This window comes from Eucyclogobius newberryi, unplaced genomic scaffold (genome assembly GCF_026437365.1).
Source record: "Eucyclogobius newberryi isolate DKJ021-1_F unplaced genomic scaffold, fEucNew1.0.hap1 SCAF_8, whole genome shotgun sequence".
Classification (NCBI taxonomy): Eukaryota; Metazoa; Chordata; class Actinopteri; order Gobiiformes; family Gobiidae; genus Eucyclogobius; species Eucyclogobius newberryi.
Window position 1 is genome coordinate 25086731 of NW_027316500.1, and position 16388 is coordinate 25103118.

At 40.6% G+C, this 16388-nt stretch overlaps 1 protein-coding gene across 4 annotated transcripts in view; it reads right to left on the reverse strand.

Annotated features, from left to right (window-relative positions):
• The window catches only part of dlg5a (discs, large homolog 5a (Drosophila)), a 67015-nt gene that overhangs the window by 43581 nt on the left and 7046 nt on the right, over positions 1 to 16388 (reverse strand). For all 4 annotated transcript variants that reach the window (XM_072437382.1, XM_072437380.1, XM_072437381.1 and 1 more), the window contains exon 2: positions 1278 to 1346. In XM_072437382.1, coding sequence (XP_072293483.1) covers positions 1278 to 1346 — 69 coding nt within the window. The remainder of the gene's footprint in view (positions 1 to 1277; positions 1347 to 16388) is intronic.

The following is a 16388-nucleotide window of genomic DNA, read 5'->3' on the forward strand; positions in this document are numbered from 1 at the left end:
TAGTAACCACAAATTTAAAGTTTTAAGATGAATGAAAAAGAAATGGACCCAGTATTTAATAACAGTTTGAAATTAGAACGTTAGGCCAATTTCGGGCTAATGAATCATCCCAATTACACCATATTTGTCTCAAAGATAGGAACATTTTGAACATTAACGCCATGTTTTCTCAGGGTTTATTTCTGAACGCCTGGGTTAAACGGAACATCTATTTAAAAGGCTTCGTATTACAGAAGGCGTCAGTCATCTCGGAGGAATGTTTTCTTCACAAAAAGGACACCGATGGCAGGCACTGGGGCAGGAAATCTGGGATTATGTTCGTCTTTGGCTCAATATTTGGGCCTTTTGGAGCTTTACGTAACACAGCTGAGTAATTTGGAACCATGTCAAAACTAAGACACACACAGCGCTGCAAACTTCCTCCAGGAGACAAAGACGTGTGAGCCAAAGTTGGGCTTTGTTGTTACACGGACGTAGATCTGCAAAGCAAAATGTGATGGAAACCTACTTTTGTTTCAACGTTTGCGATGCAGGAGACAAACCCCTAAAAGTTACATAGTGCACCTTTTAAAATAAAGTGTTAAACCACCAACTAGACATTACATGTTATCTTTCAGAGGTTTAGAAGATATAGTAGTAAAATGTTGTAGAAGCAGTTTAACATGCACACCAAAAATCTGATCGTAATCTGATTTCGGGAGTTAAATTGTTGAAATGTCATGTAAAACAGGTGATCTGATGTGAGTGATCTGATTTTGTTTCTGATTGTGTGTGTTGACAAGGAAAATTATGCAAAAAAGTGGTAAACTAACAAAAACGAAGGCGAAAATGTTTAAGATTGAAAGTAATTTTTAAAAAGTGTTGGACTTTATCTTAAAATTACAAAAAACAACAGTTAGTTATTGATGTGAGGATTTCACATGTGCACATAAACACACCAAAATCGGATCAAATAATCTGACTATTCAACTAGTTGTCTCTGTCTGACTGTATCCTGTGTGTTATAGCAGTCGCCCTACAACGGCAAGGTTGATGGTGCTAATCCCCTTCTTTCCCGTTCAATCTCGCCGTGTCCTTGAGCAACACACGTCTCTCGCCTTATCGAAATTACCTGCGTTTCTGTCGTCAATGTGGCGTTATTCAATGGTTGTAGAGGTATTATTAGTAAAGGTTTGAGATAGTAATTGTGACAGCGGCAACTAAACATGGGTCCACTTTCCAAACACTAAAAACCGCCTCTTGCACATATCGCCAGTGTGTTTCATCGTAATACGTACCGACACTACTGAGCGAGCTGCTGCTTTCCGAGTCCGAGGGCATTGTTGAGAGCACGCTGTACGTGGAGCCTGCGAGGACACAAAAGACCGTCACTTTAGAGAGGAAGTACTTTTGAAACCCACCAGACAATTAAAACAACGGCTCAGAGTCAATCGCTAATCTGACGTGGTGAGACGTGAAAACGTCACTGTCAGCTTGATCGCGCCTCTACGGCCGTTAGATTAATACGATAGCGCCCGTAGACCTATTGCTTGTGACTCCAGACTGCTGCTCTCCCCTGCACATTGTGATGTATAGTGTCTGTATGTGTTTTTGCTACGCGGGCAGAATGTCACGGATGGAATGGGATTTTCGCTTCTTCTTCTTTCTGTTTTTTTCTTTTTTTATGTCGAGTGTGCGAGGGCGGAGGGGGAGGGAGACAGAGGGAAAATGATTCTCCATCTGAAGGGTTGTACACACCGTTAAGCTCGTGGGGGGAATGCACACAGGCATCCACAATCTGTAGCCGAGGCACAGAAATATTGTGCGGTGTGAAGTGGCAGATTTGAAAGGGCAGGAGAAACGTGCATGAAGAAAATGCCTTAACACGAGACTTAAGCTGAGACTATCCTGATTTCTGACGGCTCTGTTAAGATGTTTACGCTAAATGTGAAGTGTGGAATCGTGGCTTAGCACAAAGTGGAAGTGGAATTAGAATGCCAACGAAGACAGGTGGTGGAGAAGGGGGAAAAGGCGATGCGAGCGCACTGGCAGAGGTATTGTTTACCGTGAGCAGACTGAGTACAATGTCGATGTTATGTGTTGCATAGTTCCAAGCCTAAGGGCTGCAAATAACCATTATTTTAGTAGTCGGCTTGTCAGTGATCGTTATTCCAAATAGTTAACGTGTAAAACAATGTATTTATTTACATTTTAGATTATCAGTCAAGCAAAGGTTCAAATATGGGGAGTGAAGGCTTCTAGATACAGACTATTCACAGTTTAGGTGTATTATTTTAGACATTTCAATTTAATAATGCCACTTTCTTTGTTATAAAAGGTCTTTTAGAGTCTGCATAGTCCAGATTGCGACTACGATTATTAAAAACACAACCACACTTATCGTTTAAAGTCACCATTAGTTGATTTCATTGCTGAAGCTCTAATTGTGACCTGACGTAAAAAACGAATAGCATTGCCCTTTTGCATTTACAACAACGCTACAATATATTTGTATGCCTTTTATTTTGTCCATTCAATGCAAAAAAGGATTGTTTTTGAAGAACAGATTACACAGAAATCAGATGATTTTTAAAATGTAAATTATGACAACCTTTAATGAGGTCATAAATCTAGTATTATTCGTGCAAAAGTCTAAGCCAATGGAATTGATCTAGCAAAAGAGAAAACTGAAATGCCATTGACTTGCATACTAACACAAGGACACAAAAAACACAACATTATGGACTCTGCTTGTAACATGAGTACACAAAAACACGTACGGTTTCAGACAAAGAGCCCGTTCTGAAACTGTTAAAAAACACAGCTGCTGGTGTAAAAACGTTTGAGGCGTTCAGTAGCACATGGATCGTCACCATTTGCCAACTAAAGGAGCAGTGACTATATTATAAAAGCATCTAAACTTTGAATGTGCAAAAGGTAAGAGGCCAATCACCGGACTGGCATTTCCAATGAACCAAATGAAAAAGCGATCCCTAAAACGACTAATTTGTCAGATTACGCGCGCTAATCTCGCAAAGACGAAAAGACAATTTAATTCCCATCATCATTATTCCAGTCTATCTCATTCTCTATGGCGCAAATGAATGGAAGAACTTGTTGTAATTGTGCTAAATGACAAAAGATTTTATATTCAATTCATGTTCGGGCAACCGCAGCTTCCACAGATCCATTCACTGAAAATGTTCCGTTGCTACTTTTTGAGCCATTGATTGTTCTACAAGTGATTCATTCATAATTTAAAATCAATACAGACAAGCACATATTGACATGTCACATGTACTTTGTGAACAATAGCCACTGTAAATGTTTGAGTGAGATACAAGTTTTGAACAGAAACATTTTTTCTTTGGACAAGCAAGTTCAAGTAGACCGATTCAAATATAATTTAGAGATTACTGCATGTACCGCCTGTCCGTCATGGTTTTGGTTTCCATTGAAGTTTCTTAACCAACCAATCACCTCTCAAGTATTCATATAAAGATGTTGTAGCTTTCCCCTTCCTTCCTGATCTCCGCCTGCCCCTTTACCGCCGCAAACGTCAACACAACAAAGTGCCGCTCTGCCGGACCATGCAGAGATCCTCGACTATGGTTTACTACAGTTCCAAACAGTGGATTTCTTCTTACAAAATTGCTAGGATGCTTCAGAATCCATCGTGTATCACTGTTTAAGTGCATAGGATTGGTGAAAGGGGGAATGACTACAGCAGAATAAAGATTACTCAAACACGCATTAATCACTCTAAATACAAGGGCCAACTGAAAGGGTAAATGAGAAGGGGAAATGAATATAACATGGGAGAAAGCTCTTAAAAGTCTATATTACCTTAACTCTGCTTTAATTATGCCCGACATCTCCCCCGGTTCTATTATTTTATATAACAACACAATTAGCATTAGCTCATTTTCTACAGCAAGCGAGAGTCGAGAGTTCGACTGTGGGAATGCATCTGAAGTCCTCCCATGATGCACTGAGGCCGGGTTACAGGGAGCAGAGGACCGGTCCCAGCAGCAGAAGGCAATAGGTGGACGCCAAAGGCTCCAGATCTCCATCTTTGTGCCGGCCTCCCCACTGGGTTTAGCTCCAGACCTGGCTCTGGCCATCGAACGTGTGACATGGCCAAGCCTAATTAACTCTGAGCTCTGTGCAAGTGAGCCACTCCATCATCTCCCTGCAGACAGAGGAGCGAGGAGAGAGGGGAGAGCAGGGGGCCGGGGGTAAGAGGAGCACCAGAGGGAAAGCATGGAGCCGTGTGAGAGGACATGGCCTCACTGTGATCTGAAGACTGGCAGGGTTAGAGGGAGGAAAACACTGCACATCAAATGAACAGAGCTTTCCATAACAGAGGCAAATTAAAGAGCATTTAACCATTTTTACCATTTCACATAAATCCCTTGGTATCTCTAGAGTATGACACAAATGATGATTTTTTTAACCTGTTACCATCCACCTATTTTCGCCCTGTGCACAATGGTTGGACATACCCAAAAGGCATTGCTTATTAAAAGAGGATCTTATGTTCCACATGCAAGTGTGATGCATCATTAGAAAGCTTAGGCCTTCTAGTTTCTGCAGATGTGCACATGAACACTGTCTGGGCTTCAGAACTTACACTACAGAAGCCCAAACATAAACAAAACATCCTTTTTTAGTCTCGCCTGAATATTGTCAATTTGTAATGGTTCTGAGCATGACATACTTCATTGTGTGCATATGCTGTTCACTGTACATGATGTTTATCTTGTTGACAACAACTGTGTAAAGTTTCAGATCTCTAGGAACAGGCATTTTGGTGCTGTTGACCTTTTTGTATCAAAAAGTATATTCGGAACAAGTGATCCAAATATGTGCCAACTGTGCCAAACTGTTTTATTACAATTTTAGCTCCTCTATGATCATAAAACATACATTTTGATGTTTTGTAGGCCACTAATAGCAATTATAACTGCTAAAAACAATATATGTGAAAATGTGTAATTATGAGTTTACCCATGAATTTCCCATAAAGAGGTTAAAAAAAAAAAAAAAAAATTATAATATTTTTATTTTATTTTTATATTGGTATAATAATACATATATCTAACAAAATGCACGTCCAAAAGGCTAATAAAATCAGAAAACGTTATGCGCAAAATCCTGCCGAGAAATCTGGCTCTTTGCAGCCTTCCCGGAGCCTTACGCACGAGAATACAGAAGATTCTGTGTCAATAAGCCCTTTGTCCCGCCCCTCTTTCTAAAGCTAATCTTATTGGCTAGAATAATATGACAATCAAATTCTTCTACGTCACTCACATGCGGCGCTATTTAGATGTAAACAGACTAATCCATGTGCGTCGCAAGCGGCGCATTTTTTTTTGCGGAGGCTGTAGCAAACAAACCTGTGGACAGAAAAATTCGTGGATGGTCTCATTCTGTAGGTAACAGTCTGAAGAAAAGAAGGATATCCAACATTATTTTATAGGTCAAACAGGTCATTTGTTATGGACGGAGAAATGCGCCGGACAAGCGCATTCTCGTCCGGCGAGAAACGAAGAAAAGTTTGTTTATTTGACAATATCTCGAAATCGGATAACTTCAGGAAAAATACGAGTGGATATTGTTTTTCAATGATTCCTTACGGACAGACTGAGTACAAGAATGTACAGAATTAAAGCCGTTTCTTCCGTCATAAACAGCAAACAGGTAGGACATGCGTTTGTAAAAGTTGAGACTTTCTCACAAACTATTGGCAATTGCTTCTTGGGGCATATTATTCAATGTAAATCAATGACATATTCGTTTTGTTGAGAAAATAAGCTTTAAAATGATGTATGGCTTGCTGGTATTGACCACGGAAATAAAAGTGATGATGTAAGAGAATATTTGAGATCTAGAAAATGCTTGCCGGCGGACAGGTGGGTGGTAACAGGTTTTAATGTAAAACCAGGAAGTAAGCAAACATCTTTAAGACTCAGGTGATCGTTCACACTTCAAGATCAATAGACTTAGAACAACTCTTTATTGTAACTACTGTTAGTTTACGCCTCCTTTCAGATGGACCAGAACCTTGTCAGATGAACTATGAAGCAGCTACTTGGATCAAATATCACGCTAAAAAAACTCTACCCACATGACGGAATTCAATTTTCTTTTGCTAATCAATATTTTTTAACCAAACATTGATCATTTCTTTGTCGTCTTCAACACAGTTTGTTAGCATTAAATTCACAAAAGCCATGTTGCCCTTTTAAAACATTTGACTCCAATTGCAAGTAAAAAACGGGATGAAATAATGAATCGAAGTCATTTGTATTATATCGTTACCGAGGTTACCATGACCTGCTCAGTTTCTGGACCCTGCTGGATTAAGACGTTTACAGTCAGATATAACATGATCCAGTTGTGTTTAGAAGTACCCATTCAGACGTTATCTTATGAAGCAATAGCAACCGTTCCTGCACTTATATCAACTGCATTAACTGAAGAAAGTACTAGAAGAAGACCAGTACTGTATGGAGGCTTTTAATCCGTTGGCTGATGCTAGACACTTTGTACGGAGCAAAGTGCTGCGAGCGTGCGGCTTTGATTTCTTATTGTTCCGTCAGAAGCACTCAGAGCGGCTGCGGGGCTGTGCAGGCTTCATCTCCTCACTCGGCACCGGCTCTCAATGCCTCCCTAATTCTCATTTCCATGGAAAAGCAACAAATGACTCCTTGAACCAGTGCCCTGATTGACGAGCTCTCGGAAATATAAGACCCCAGCAACTACTGAGAGAGGAATTATGTCAGCTCGGCTTAAGACGTTTTCAAATGGCGTGGTGTGCTGCGAAGGCTTTGTGCTAAAAAAATGAAATGAAATGGGGAAAAAAGAAAAGCCGCACCGCCATGTTGTTTTGTTATTAGGGAAAAAAAACACTATAATAAATTAAAATCTCAGTAAGCATATCTGCGGCGGACAACAACCAATCGACTGAAAGCTGTAGCCCTGACGGAAAGGACAAATTTGGGACAATCCTCTCAGGAAAAAAAGTACATTCCTTGACATTTAATTGGATGCCGAGTTGTGTGAGCAAAAATGCATCGAGTCGTCTTGATAATAGTCATACCGCTCTGTTTTTTCCACTTTCAAAATGCTACACTCCAAACATTCAAATGATAAGTGAAACCTGCTGTAAAACAAGTCAAACCGGGGATATCGGTCCAATAGCATTATAAAAACCATGGGACAATTCCGTTTTGTAGTCTATGAAGGATACTGTTGTTAATGATGTGTCGGATATTTCCTTTGCACACGAATTAGCAACTGAGCATTGCTTAAGTGCCGGGGCAGAATGCAGCATCCGTCATCTCATCATCTCAAAGTGGTTTTGGACACGACGTGCTCTATGTACTTGTATGACCTCTACATCACAGAGCCAAATCCAATTGAGAAGCTCTGGGAGGGAATGGAAGCTTAATCTACTATGTCAATCTTCTTGCTAATCTCAGTTGATATATGTAGGAATAAATATTTTTTTCTAGATGTCAAAATATGATCATGAATAATATCTGAATGTAAAAATGTAATGTAAAATGTAATGTAGCCTATAGACCGTTCCAGAATTGACGTGTTTTGAATTGCTGCGCACTTGTGTAACGTATACACATTCTATTCCATTCAGTGCCGCCTGCCGCTCCCATTGGGCACATAAAGCGCAGTGTGAAAGGCATCAAGTGCTCCGAGGGGCAACACCAGCTTGACCAGGCAGTCTGGACTGAAGGACAATGGCTTCTTGTGCAGCAGCTGCACGTTCCATTTAACCATGGAGCCTATAGTTGTCCTACTTTGTCTTAATCATTTCAAAATCAGCTCTAGGACTCAAACTTGAGCTCTTTCTCTCCAGCAGGTCTGAGATGCAAACAGACAGCTCCACTGTACAAGCCACAGTTCAGAGAAACAGATCCAACATGTTCTACGATCCATAAGGCGGAAAACTGTATTTGGATGATCCCATGGTCCCATATTCAATAATAAACGGTGAAACAGAGCAAATGAAACAATGTTGGATGCGTTGAAGCTGGCGCAGCGAACTGTGGAGCTGACGCCGCGGCGTGTGCAAAGTGATGTAGTTGAACTTCTTACAAATGTCTAAATCATGTTTTTATAAATGCCACAGAAAGCATCAATAGTTTGCAGCCTGTAGTGTTTTCTACAGCAGCTGCATTCTGCACAAGCGCAGGAGAGGGGCTTTGGGTGGAGCAGGGGGCGGAGCAGAAATATTTAGGCACTGTGGGGGTCCTCATAATAAGCAGAGTAATAAGTTGCTACTATTATTTAATTTAAAATGCACCAGAATATAGGAAATGTGAATTATGCAATGTATATAAAATTAAGTATGTATGTTTTTTCCGCCTGCGTTCTCAAATCGCAGAAAAATCTTCCATTGCGTATTTAAACTAATTTGGTGCCAAATGTCAATAAACTACACATTTAAGCAGAGGTGGTTTGTTTCACAAGTTCTCAAGTCCCAGGCATCAAGTCCAAGTCCCAAGTCCTCTACTTCATGTCTTTTCAAGAAGGGAGTGTCTACAGAGCCGCGGCGCGCGGCTGAAACTGCCATGTTATTTTGTGGCGCGGCCGTTTTAGACCGCGCCGGGTTAGGGTTAGCCATGAGGCTATATGGCAGTGCGGGTTAGGGTTAGCCATGAGGCTATATGGCAGTGCGGGTTAGGGTTAGCCATGAGGCTATATGGCAGTGCGGGTTAGGGTTAGCCATGAGGCTATATGGCAGTGCGGGTTAGGGTTAGCCATGAGGCTATATGGCAGTGCGGGTTAGGGTTAGCCATGAGGCTATATGGCAGTGCGGGTTAGGGTTAGCCATGAGGCTATATGGCAGTGCGGGTTAGGGTTAGCCATGAGGCTATATGGCAGTGCGGGTTAGGGTTAGCCATGAGGCTATATGGCAGTTAGGGTTAGCCATGAGGCTATATGGCAGTTAGGGTTAGGGTTAGCCATGAGGCTATATTGCAGTGTGGGTTAGGGTTCTGCAGCCTTTCAAGAAATGTCACCAAATTACAGAAAGTGTCTCATATTTTTTCTATTTGCAAATTTAAAGAAAGAATGGTTTTGAAAAACATTTATTTTCTGAGCAGAAGCATCATGTCAACTCAAGCCAGAAGGCTCCATGTTATCAAGTAAATAATCAGGTCCACACCTCGGCTTAGACATGTAGTCATGTTTTCCAACAAGGGTTCGGGTTACTCCTATCCTAATAAAATGCATTGGAACAAAATATGGAACAGTACCAGTTTAAGGCATAAAAGAGAAGAGTGCTAAGAAAATAATTTCAGTCATATGCACAGCTAAACAAAACAGTTTTATCTTAGATTTGAATGTTGTCAGAGTAGAGGTCCGTTTCTGTGGGCCAAAGAAGATGAATTCAGTCTTGCTTTATGACCACAGTTTTCAAAGCTCTTGGGAATGTTGGTGCTAACAAACTGTTCAGCACAGACTTTAGAAATCTTGTGGGTAACAGATCGAGGCAGCATGTGGATGAACTCCTGATAATGGAGTCACGATGGTGACGATCTCCTGGACAGTTTTCAGTTACAGGTGCAAAGTGAGTCAGCTCCAAGTTATTTTTTGCATTGTGGAATTGCCCTGAACTTTGTCATTAAAGAATAATACAAACTCATTACACTTGGATGTGGAAATTAGTTCTAACGCCAGCTGAGCTGGAGGGTTTGTTAATCTGATTACTGTGGCAAACAGGACACACGAGAGTCGTTACTGAAGATTCCAATTTCATAAAAATATATAATATCCTTCTACATAAAATTACGTTGTACATGTGCATATTTTCTTTCTAAGTCTCTTTTTGAACCGGAAGTTTTTACTTCATCATTTCTCCATGGGGCCTTCTGTCTATTTTTATTCATAAGGGAAATGTGTCCAGAACATTCACAACACTAGATGTAAGAGTTCAACAAATCATTTACACTAGAACATAAGACATTTAAATCAAAGTTTATCATTTCCATAAACAGTACTCCGGAGGTGTCATTTATGTGTCTCCTCAGAACAACTGCAGGACCAGCCGGTGATTTAGGAAAAACAGACCGGTCAAAGAAGAAATGATCAGACAGAAGCATCGACCACATTGACATTTGAAATATTAACCCTCTTTGTAATTAAGAGATCTAGAGTGTGCCCTCTGCTGGGTGTGGGGCCACTCACGTGCTGAGTAAGGACAGTATCAAGCGCTTTAGCGTTTCTGTCACAAATATTAACATGAACATTGAAATCACCTGTAATGACCAAACCATCAAAGTCTGTGCATACGACTGAAAGTATCTCAGTAAAATCCTCAATAAAACTTTGACAGTGCTGGGCAGGCTTGTATAAAACAATGAAGAGAATGAATGGAGACTGTTTCAGCTCCATTCTAAAAGGATATGTATTCAAATTATGAAAACATGCAAAAGGACAACCTGTGAGCAACTATTTCATCTCTAAAACTGCTCAGACACCTCCATCTTTTTTGTTTTCTTGTTGGGTGGAGCAGATTCTATTACAAATAAATGTCCTTAGTTTTTGTTGAGCCATGTTTCAGTTAAAAACAAAATCAAGATAATAAGAAATACAATTATCAATGTATGAATGAAGAATGATTTGTTTCATGGACTGGGCATTATCTTTTCACAGGGAATATTAATCAAATTTCAATAACAAAAATGTACATTATTCCAGAGTCAAGTGACTCACAGTAGTGCTATCAGTATGCCTTTATTAGCGACTTGCAAAGCACCCTTAAGAACACACCACAGATCGAAGGGCAGATAGTAGCATAGCGTGGCGGTCGATGGGTCAGCGGCATTAGCGCTTTAGCAACAGGCTTTTAATCATCAATAGCAATTAGCACAAGCCACACCGAGTAAGGCTCGTCATTTGTAAACATCACCAGTGTGTCAATAGGGCTTAGATCCATGGGGGAACCTCAGGACAATCAAATCGGATAAATGTGGAACTACTACGGTTAAAGCGCAGAGGTTTACCCGGCTTGATTTGACAATGCTCTCTTGAGTTATTAAAGCAATGAACTGCCCTACCCAGTTCGACACATGTCAAGAGAACACGCCGAGGTGAGAAATATGGCTGTGGCACTAACAAAGCCCTGTTGCTGTGATCTAAATAGGTCAGGTGAGGAGGACTCTCACCTTAGGGCCCGCAACCCCCTCCATCAAACACAGCTTTTCCTTTCAGACACGCTACATGCATACACGGGCATCAGCAGTTGCTTCAGACAACCAGATTATGTTCATGGCAGCATAATGCGAGATGACACATGTCGTCATGGAGAGGCATGATGAGAGCTATAGTAAAATCAGCAAAGTGGTGAAAGAGTTCAGAGTCAAAAGGTGGAAGAAGGATCTTGTCAAAGATAGAGACTAGTACTTTCCACTGTCAGGCTGTGGAGCTAAATTATTCATGAGTTCCAGAATATTCCATTATCCATCTTATGAAAAAGTCATATATCCCCGTCTTATTATTTGAAAAGATGAGGGCAAGAGGCAGTCTAATTACAAGTAGAACAAGCATGACTGAAAAAAGGGCTTTTCTAGTAATGTCCCAACAAATCAAACAGTCATTTGTGATTTTTATATTGTAAAAAAAAGTAGTCTAAATGTATGCATTGGAGATTTCACTTGAACTAATGTTGGTATATGGGGCGATTCATGTGTGATAATAAATGACATTGTCCTGCTGGCCTAAGAGACATGTTTGACCCCACCCACGTCCATAGTATGACAACTAAATTATGTTTGCCTAGACAAGACAATGTATAATGTGTTAATCTCAAACTATGGGATTTTGCCAAAGATGACCCACGGGAGAAGGCATTAGCAGAGAAAAACAAGGCTGGGCAGTTTTCTTTATTAGTTGCTGTCAGCTCTTCTCATTGTCACTGAGCGGCACTGATTAACTGGCCCAATACTCTTTGTGCTTTTTCTCCTTTTGTGCCATTACCTCAGGAGCCAATGAGTAAAGACACATAAATAACCAAAGAACCCTTAATAACATAGATTATAATGAAGTACGGCCTGAAACGGCCCACTCATTTTACTGTGTGCTTAAGTGAGGCTAAAGGATGTGTCAGCATTAAGCCAAGAGTCCTTTTTCTGCTCTGGCACCTCGCGCCTATAAATCTGAATATCCTTGGCTAGCTCACAGCGGAGAGACTGCAGGATAGAGACACACGAGTAATGTCATTGTGCAGTCCAAACTGTTGCGTAGGGCTGCATGTCAATCCAAACTATATAAACGGCAAGAGTTTTTTGTTTCAAAGTTAAAACCACAGAAACGCTAATCGTTTTATGTATGTTTAAGTAGGGTCTTTGAGGAATAAACCTTGCGTACTACTAGATTAGTACTTTGAATGGTAATTAGTAAAAAAAAAAAAGTAGTAAAATTAGGAGCTTGTGCTTTCGATTTTAAGATATAGGGAAAACAAGTTTACCATCTTCTGCTGTCGTAAGTTTCGGAGGAAAGGAATGGGGGCGAAAATACTTTTCCTTGTTTTGATCAGTTACTTATAAAACAGTCGATCTGCTCGATCGTTTTAAGATATGAAACATACAACATTCATTATTTTTACTTTCAGACATCATGAGTGTATTATTTATTTCAAGCACTCTTAATGCCTGTCCGACATAGTCCCACTTGCTTAGACAACCCAAAAAAGGTCGAGAAGTCTCACCTTATAACACTGTAAAACAGTAAACAGCCCAAATCTTCTTATCAAACTCCCTCCCTGTCCTCTTTTATGGCTCTTCCAGTAAATACATGGATGGGGCCTAGGGTTCTTAGGAGGCTGACATCACAGGCCGAGACTCTGGGCTGCAGGCCAGTAACAGAGTAGCGGATTGATCTTCTGATTTAAGGGTCTATGCTGAGCATAAACTGCAAAACATCCAACATGATGACTGTACGAGGCGGCGGATTACTCAGTGGCACGCCAAGGGGCCGACTCACTGCTTTGCCCTCCTCTGCACCTGTGGTCAGAGCACATGTGCGTCTCTCACCCATCCCAGGTCCAAGTCTGCCATTTAAAGCAACATGTAGCCAAATAGTCATTTCAATTCTGGGTAAACAGTGAGGAGTGGAAAGTAGAGAACAAAGAGGCGAGACCAAACAACATAAGCACCTTCAGTTTACCCAGGAAAGTATGGAAGAACGTGTATCTGAAGAGGATTTTCACATCATGGCATAAGCAAGGTTCATTAGACATATTTGAATAGACTAACGTTCAGAAGTAAAGTTCATAGAAGTACAGCACACAATTATTATTGTAAGAAGAAATAGAACTAGAATTATACTTGTTTTTAGAAATGGCAGTAGAATGCATGACAAAGTGGCCACCAATCATGTTTTTCTTCGCAATAATATTTGTATTGAGGGATTGTAGCATAGATCAGTTTTGCCCAGCTAAATGGAAGATTGGAAGCTTACCCTTATTTCAGAAGTTGTGTTTCTGTGACCATTTTTGAAAATCTCAAAACAAAAGGCCCTGACTATTCACAAACTCCAAATGCACTGAGTTTAAATTAAAAATTTCAGCCAATTAAAAATGAACTTCCGCTTTTTCCGACATTCATTTGGTTTGAAAGCACAAGAAGAAGAAGATGTTGATTGAGAAAACATTTCCAAAGTGCAGTTGAGATGATTAGACTGGTCTCTGGAAAAGGTCACCCACACAAATGATCCAATGAATAAGCTCCTTCAACATTCATCTCAACTAGGCCTCCGTTGTTGCACATTATGAGCGGTGACAAGCATGTATTCAGACTAAAGAAGTCATCTTTCTACACTAAGGCTGCAGTCCTTTAGTCCATTAATCAGTGCACAGAGCAGGTCTTTAGTCCACGACAGCCCTAATCTACACTACCATTTCTTACTAAAGTTTGACTCTCCACATACTGCAGCTTATATAGCGTTACCATAGAAAACATTTTAAACTTTAATACTTTATACCAATTTTAAAATACCATGATAAAACTAGTTATTGGAATATAACTTTTGGTACTTGCATCTAGTTTTAATATAAATTAGTGTCCTTTTTTGACACAATACAGACAATCTACAAGTAATATATACAGTATTTAAAAAGCAGATCTCCAAACATGGCGAGGTCCCAGTTATATAATTAATTGCAGCTACACACCTCCCTGCATCTTGCTTGTTGCTCCATTTTTATTTTTTGACAAATGAGCACCACACCAATAAGCATGCAATATAAATATGCAGCTGATGTATTAAGCATTGGACGGTGGGAAACAAGGACACTGTAATGGAAGTGTGTGGTACATAACAGTAGAATACAAGCTGGTGGTAGTGGGATGAAGCCCCTTTATTCAGTCATTGTGCCGGTAAAAAAGTCGTGCTTGCGTTTCCTCTACCTAGTGGTGTAATTAGGGACGTGGAGGGAACATGTGTAAAATGGTAATGACGTCTTGCTGCAGGGTTCAGCCTGCTGGCTCTGCATGCTTCACAGAGCTGGAGATGATCAGAATACTTTAATGTCCAAAGAAACACAGCTTCAAAGCTGGCAAAGAGCCTTGGTCAGAATAAAGTCATGAAAGGGTTGAATGAGGTCGGCTTATTGAGCGAAAAAACTGACAGGTAATTCCACACAATCGCAATTACGAGACAGCAACTAATGACTACATTGATTATAGGTAAGGCGTCAGATACATTGATGGGCCATGAGTCTGGAATGCTGGGAATGCCAATTTAGAGAAAACCAATAGAAAGTGTACAAAAGAGGGTGGCCGTGTTTGTAGCTCAGGGTTACTGCTGATGGTCATTTGGGAAGTGTAAAATTAACCCCATGATGAAATACTGTAAGTCCCTTAGTTCTAATGATGCATGGTGATTTTTTGTATGGCCTGAAGGCTTTATTTGACAGCTGTAGCGTGAAAGGGGGAAAGAAAAGGTATAGACATTAGGAAAAAGATCGCAGGCTGAAACTGAACCCACGCTCGGTGGCTGCAACCACATTTTAAACAAAAATATACTTTCATATATCCCTACATCTCATTTCACTCTCATATTTCATCTCAGAGAGATATATGTGCAATGACTAAAAACTCTAGCATTGCTAAAAAAAAGAATTAAAAGAAAAAAATAAAATGTAAAAATTATTTTTTAGACCTCCACAATCCTGTTTTACATCGTATCATTATTCTATTGTGGTCTTATCTTATTTTAGAACTCTGTTTTTGTGTATTGGTCTGTTGCATGTGAAAATAGAGACAGACCTGATACAAGTCTCCAGAAAAAGAAAAACACTACACACGATTCTACTTTGGATTTATACACCTATTCTGAATTCAGTCTACTCTTATTTTGTCAGAATCCTGCAGTGTGGCCATGTTTGTACATGCTCTGGGGTGGTGGAGTACAAATCAGGTCAGTACACTCACTCCGAGTTGTTACAATTGTCCAAAGGGTTTTCAAATGTAGTGTTTCCCACAGACTGAAGGGACCTTGGCAGGCCGCCATATTTCAATTTGCACCACAATGGTCTAAAATTTAGGCAAAGCCACAGTATCTAAACAATTTTGAATGGACATTTTAAATGAATACCCATGTGCTGCCCAGTGGTTGAGTGGTTAATTCACAGCACACATATGCCAGGCTCCAAGCGCAGCCGGCCACAGTGTCGCGAATTTGAATCCCAACTTCAACGATTTACTGCTTACTCTCTCTCATTTCACCCTGTCCTCGCCGGTCTAATAAAGCCTATGGGCAACACAATCTTTAAATATGAAGACCCAAATTATATTCAGTAAAAAACAGCGCCTTTCATCCCATACAGTATCTGGATTAAAACCCTAAAAGAATCTTGTGAGGTCCTCAAAAAGTGTTTCTATTTTGTGGTCCATACCCTGAATTATGACATTCTACCACCACCTAAGCAAAGGGCTTTGAGTGCACTTCTACGGCATCAGGCGGATGTCCCATTTATCTTCTTCAAGTGACATCTGCGGAGGATCCTCAGAGACACTGCACTGTAATAAGAAAAAGCTCCAACAACTCCAACAACAATGTGATCAAGCGCAAATGGCATCCCTCAAACCTACAAAGGAGAAGCCTCAAGTCAGCTGCAGACGACTATGAAGATTCTAAAACCAGAAAAGTCGAGATCTTGCAGCCTTGAATGATGGTGTGCGTCACTGCAGAACACTCTCGACACAGAGGCAGGACGGATCGGGTGAGCCACAAAGCGAGCTACGACCCATGGGACATACTTAAGCGCATCCGTCAAGGTCATAACTCGCGCTGTCCGTCCACTGTGCTTTATGGCGCGGGACTCGAGCTAGTTGACGGAAATGATGACCAACGCGCACCTCTTCTTTGAACACGCACTC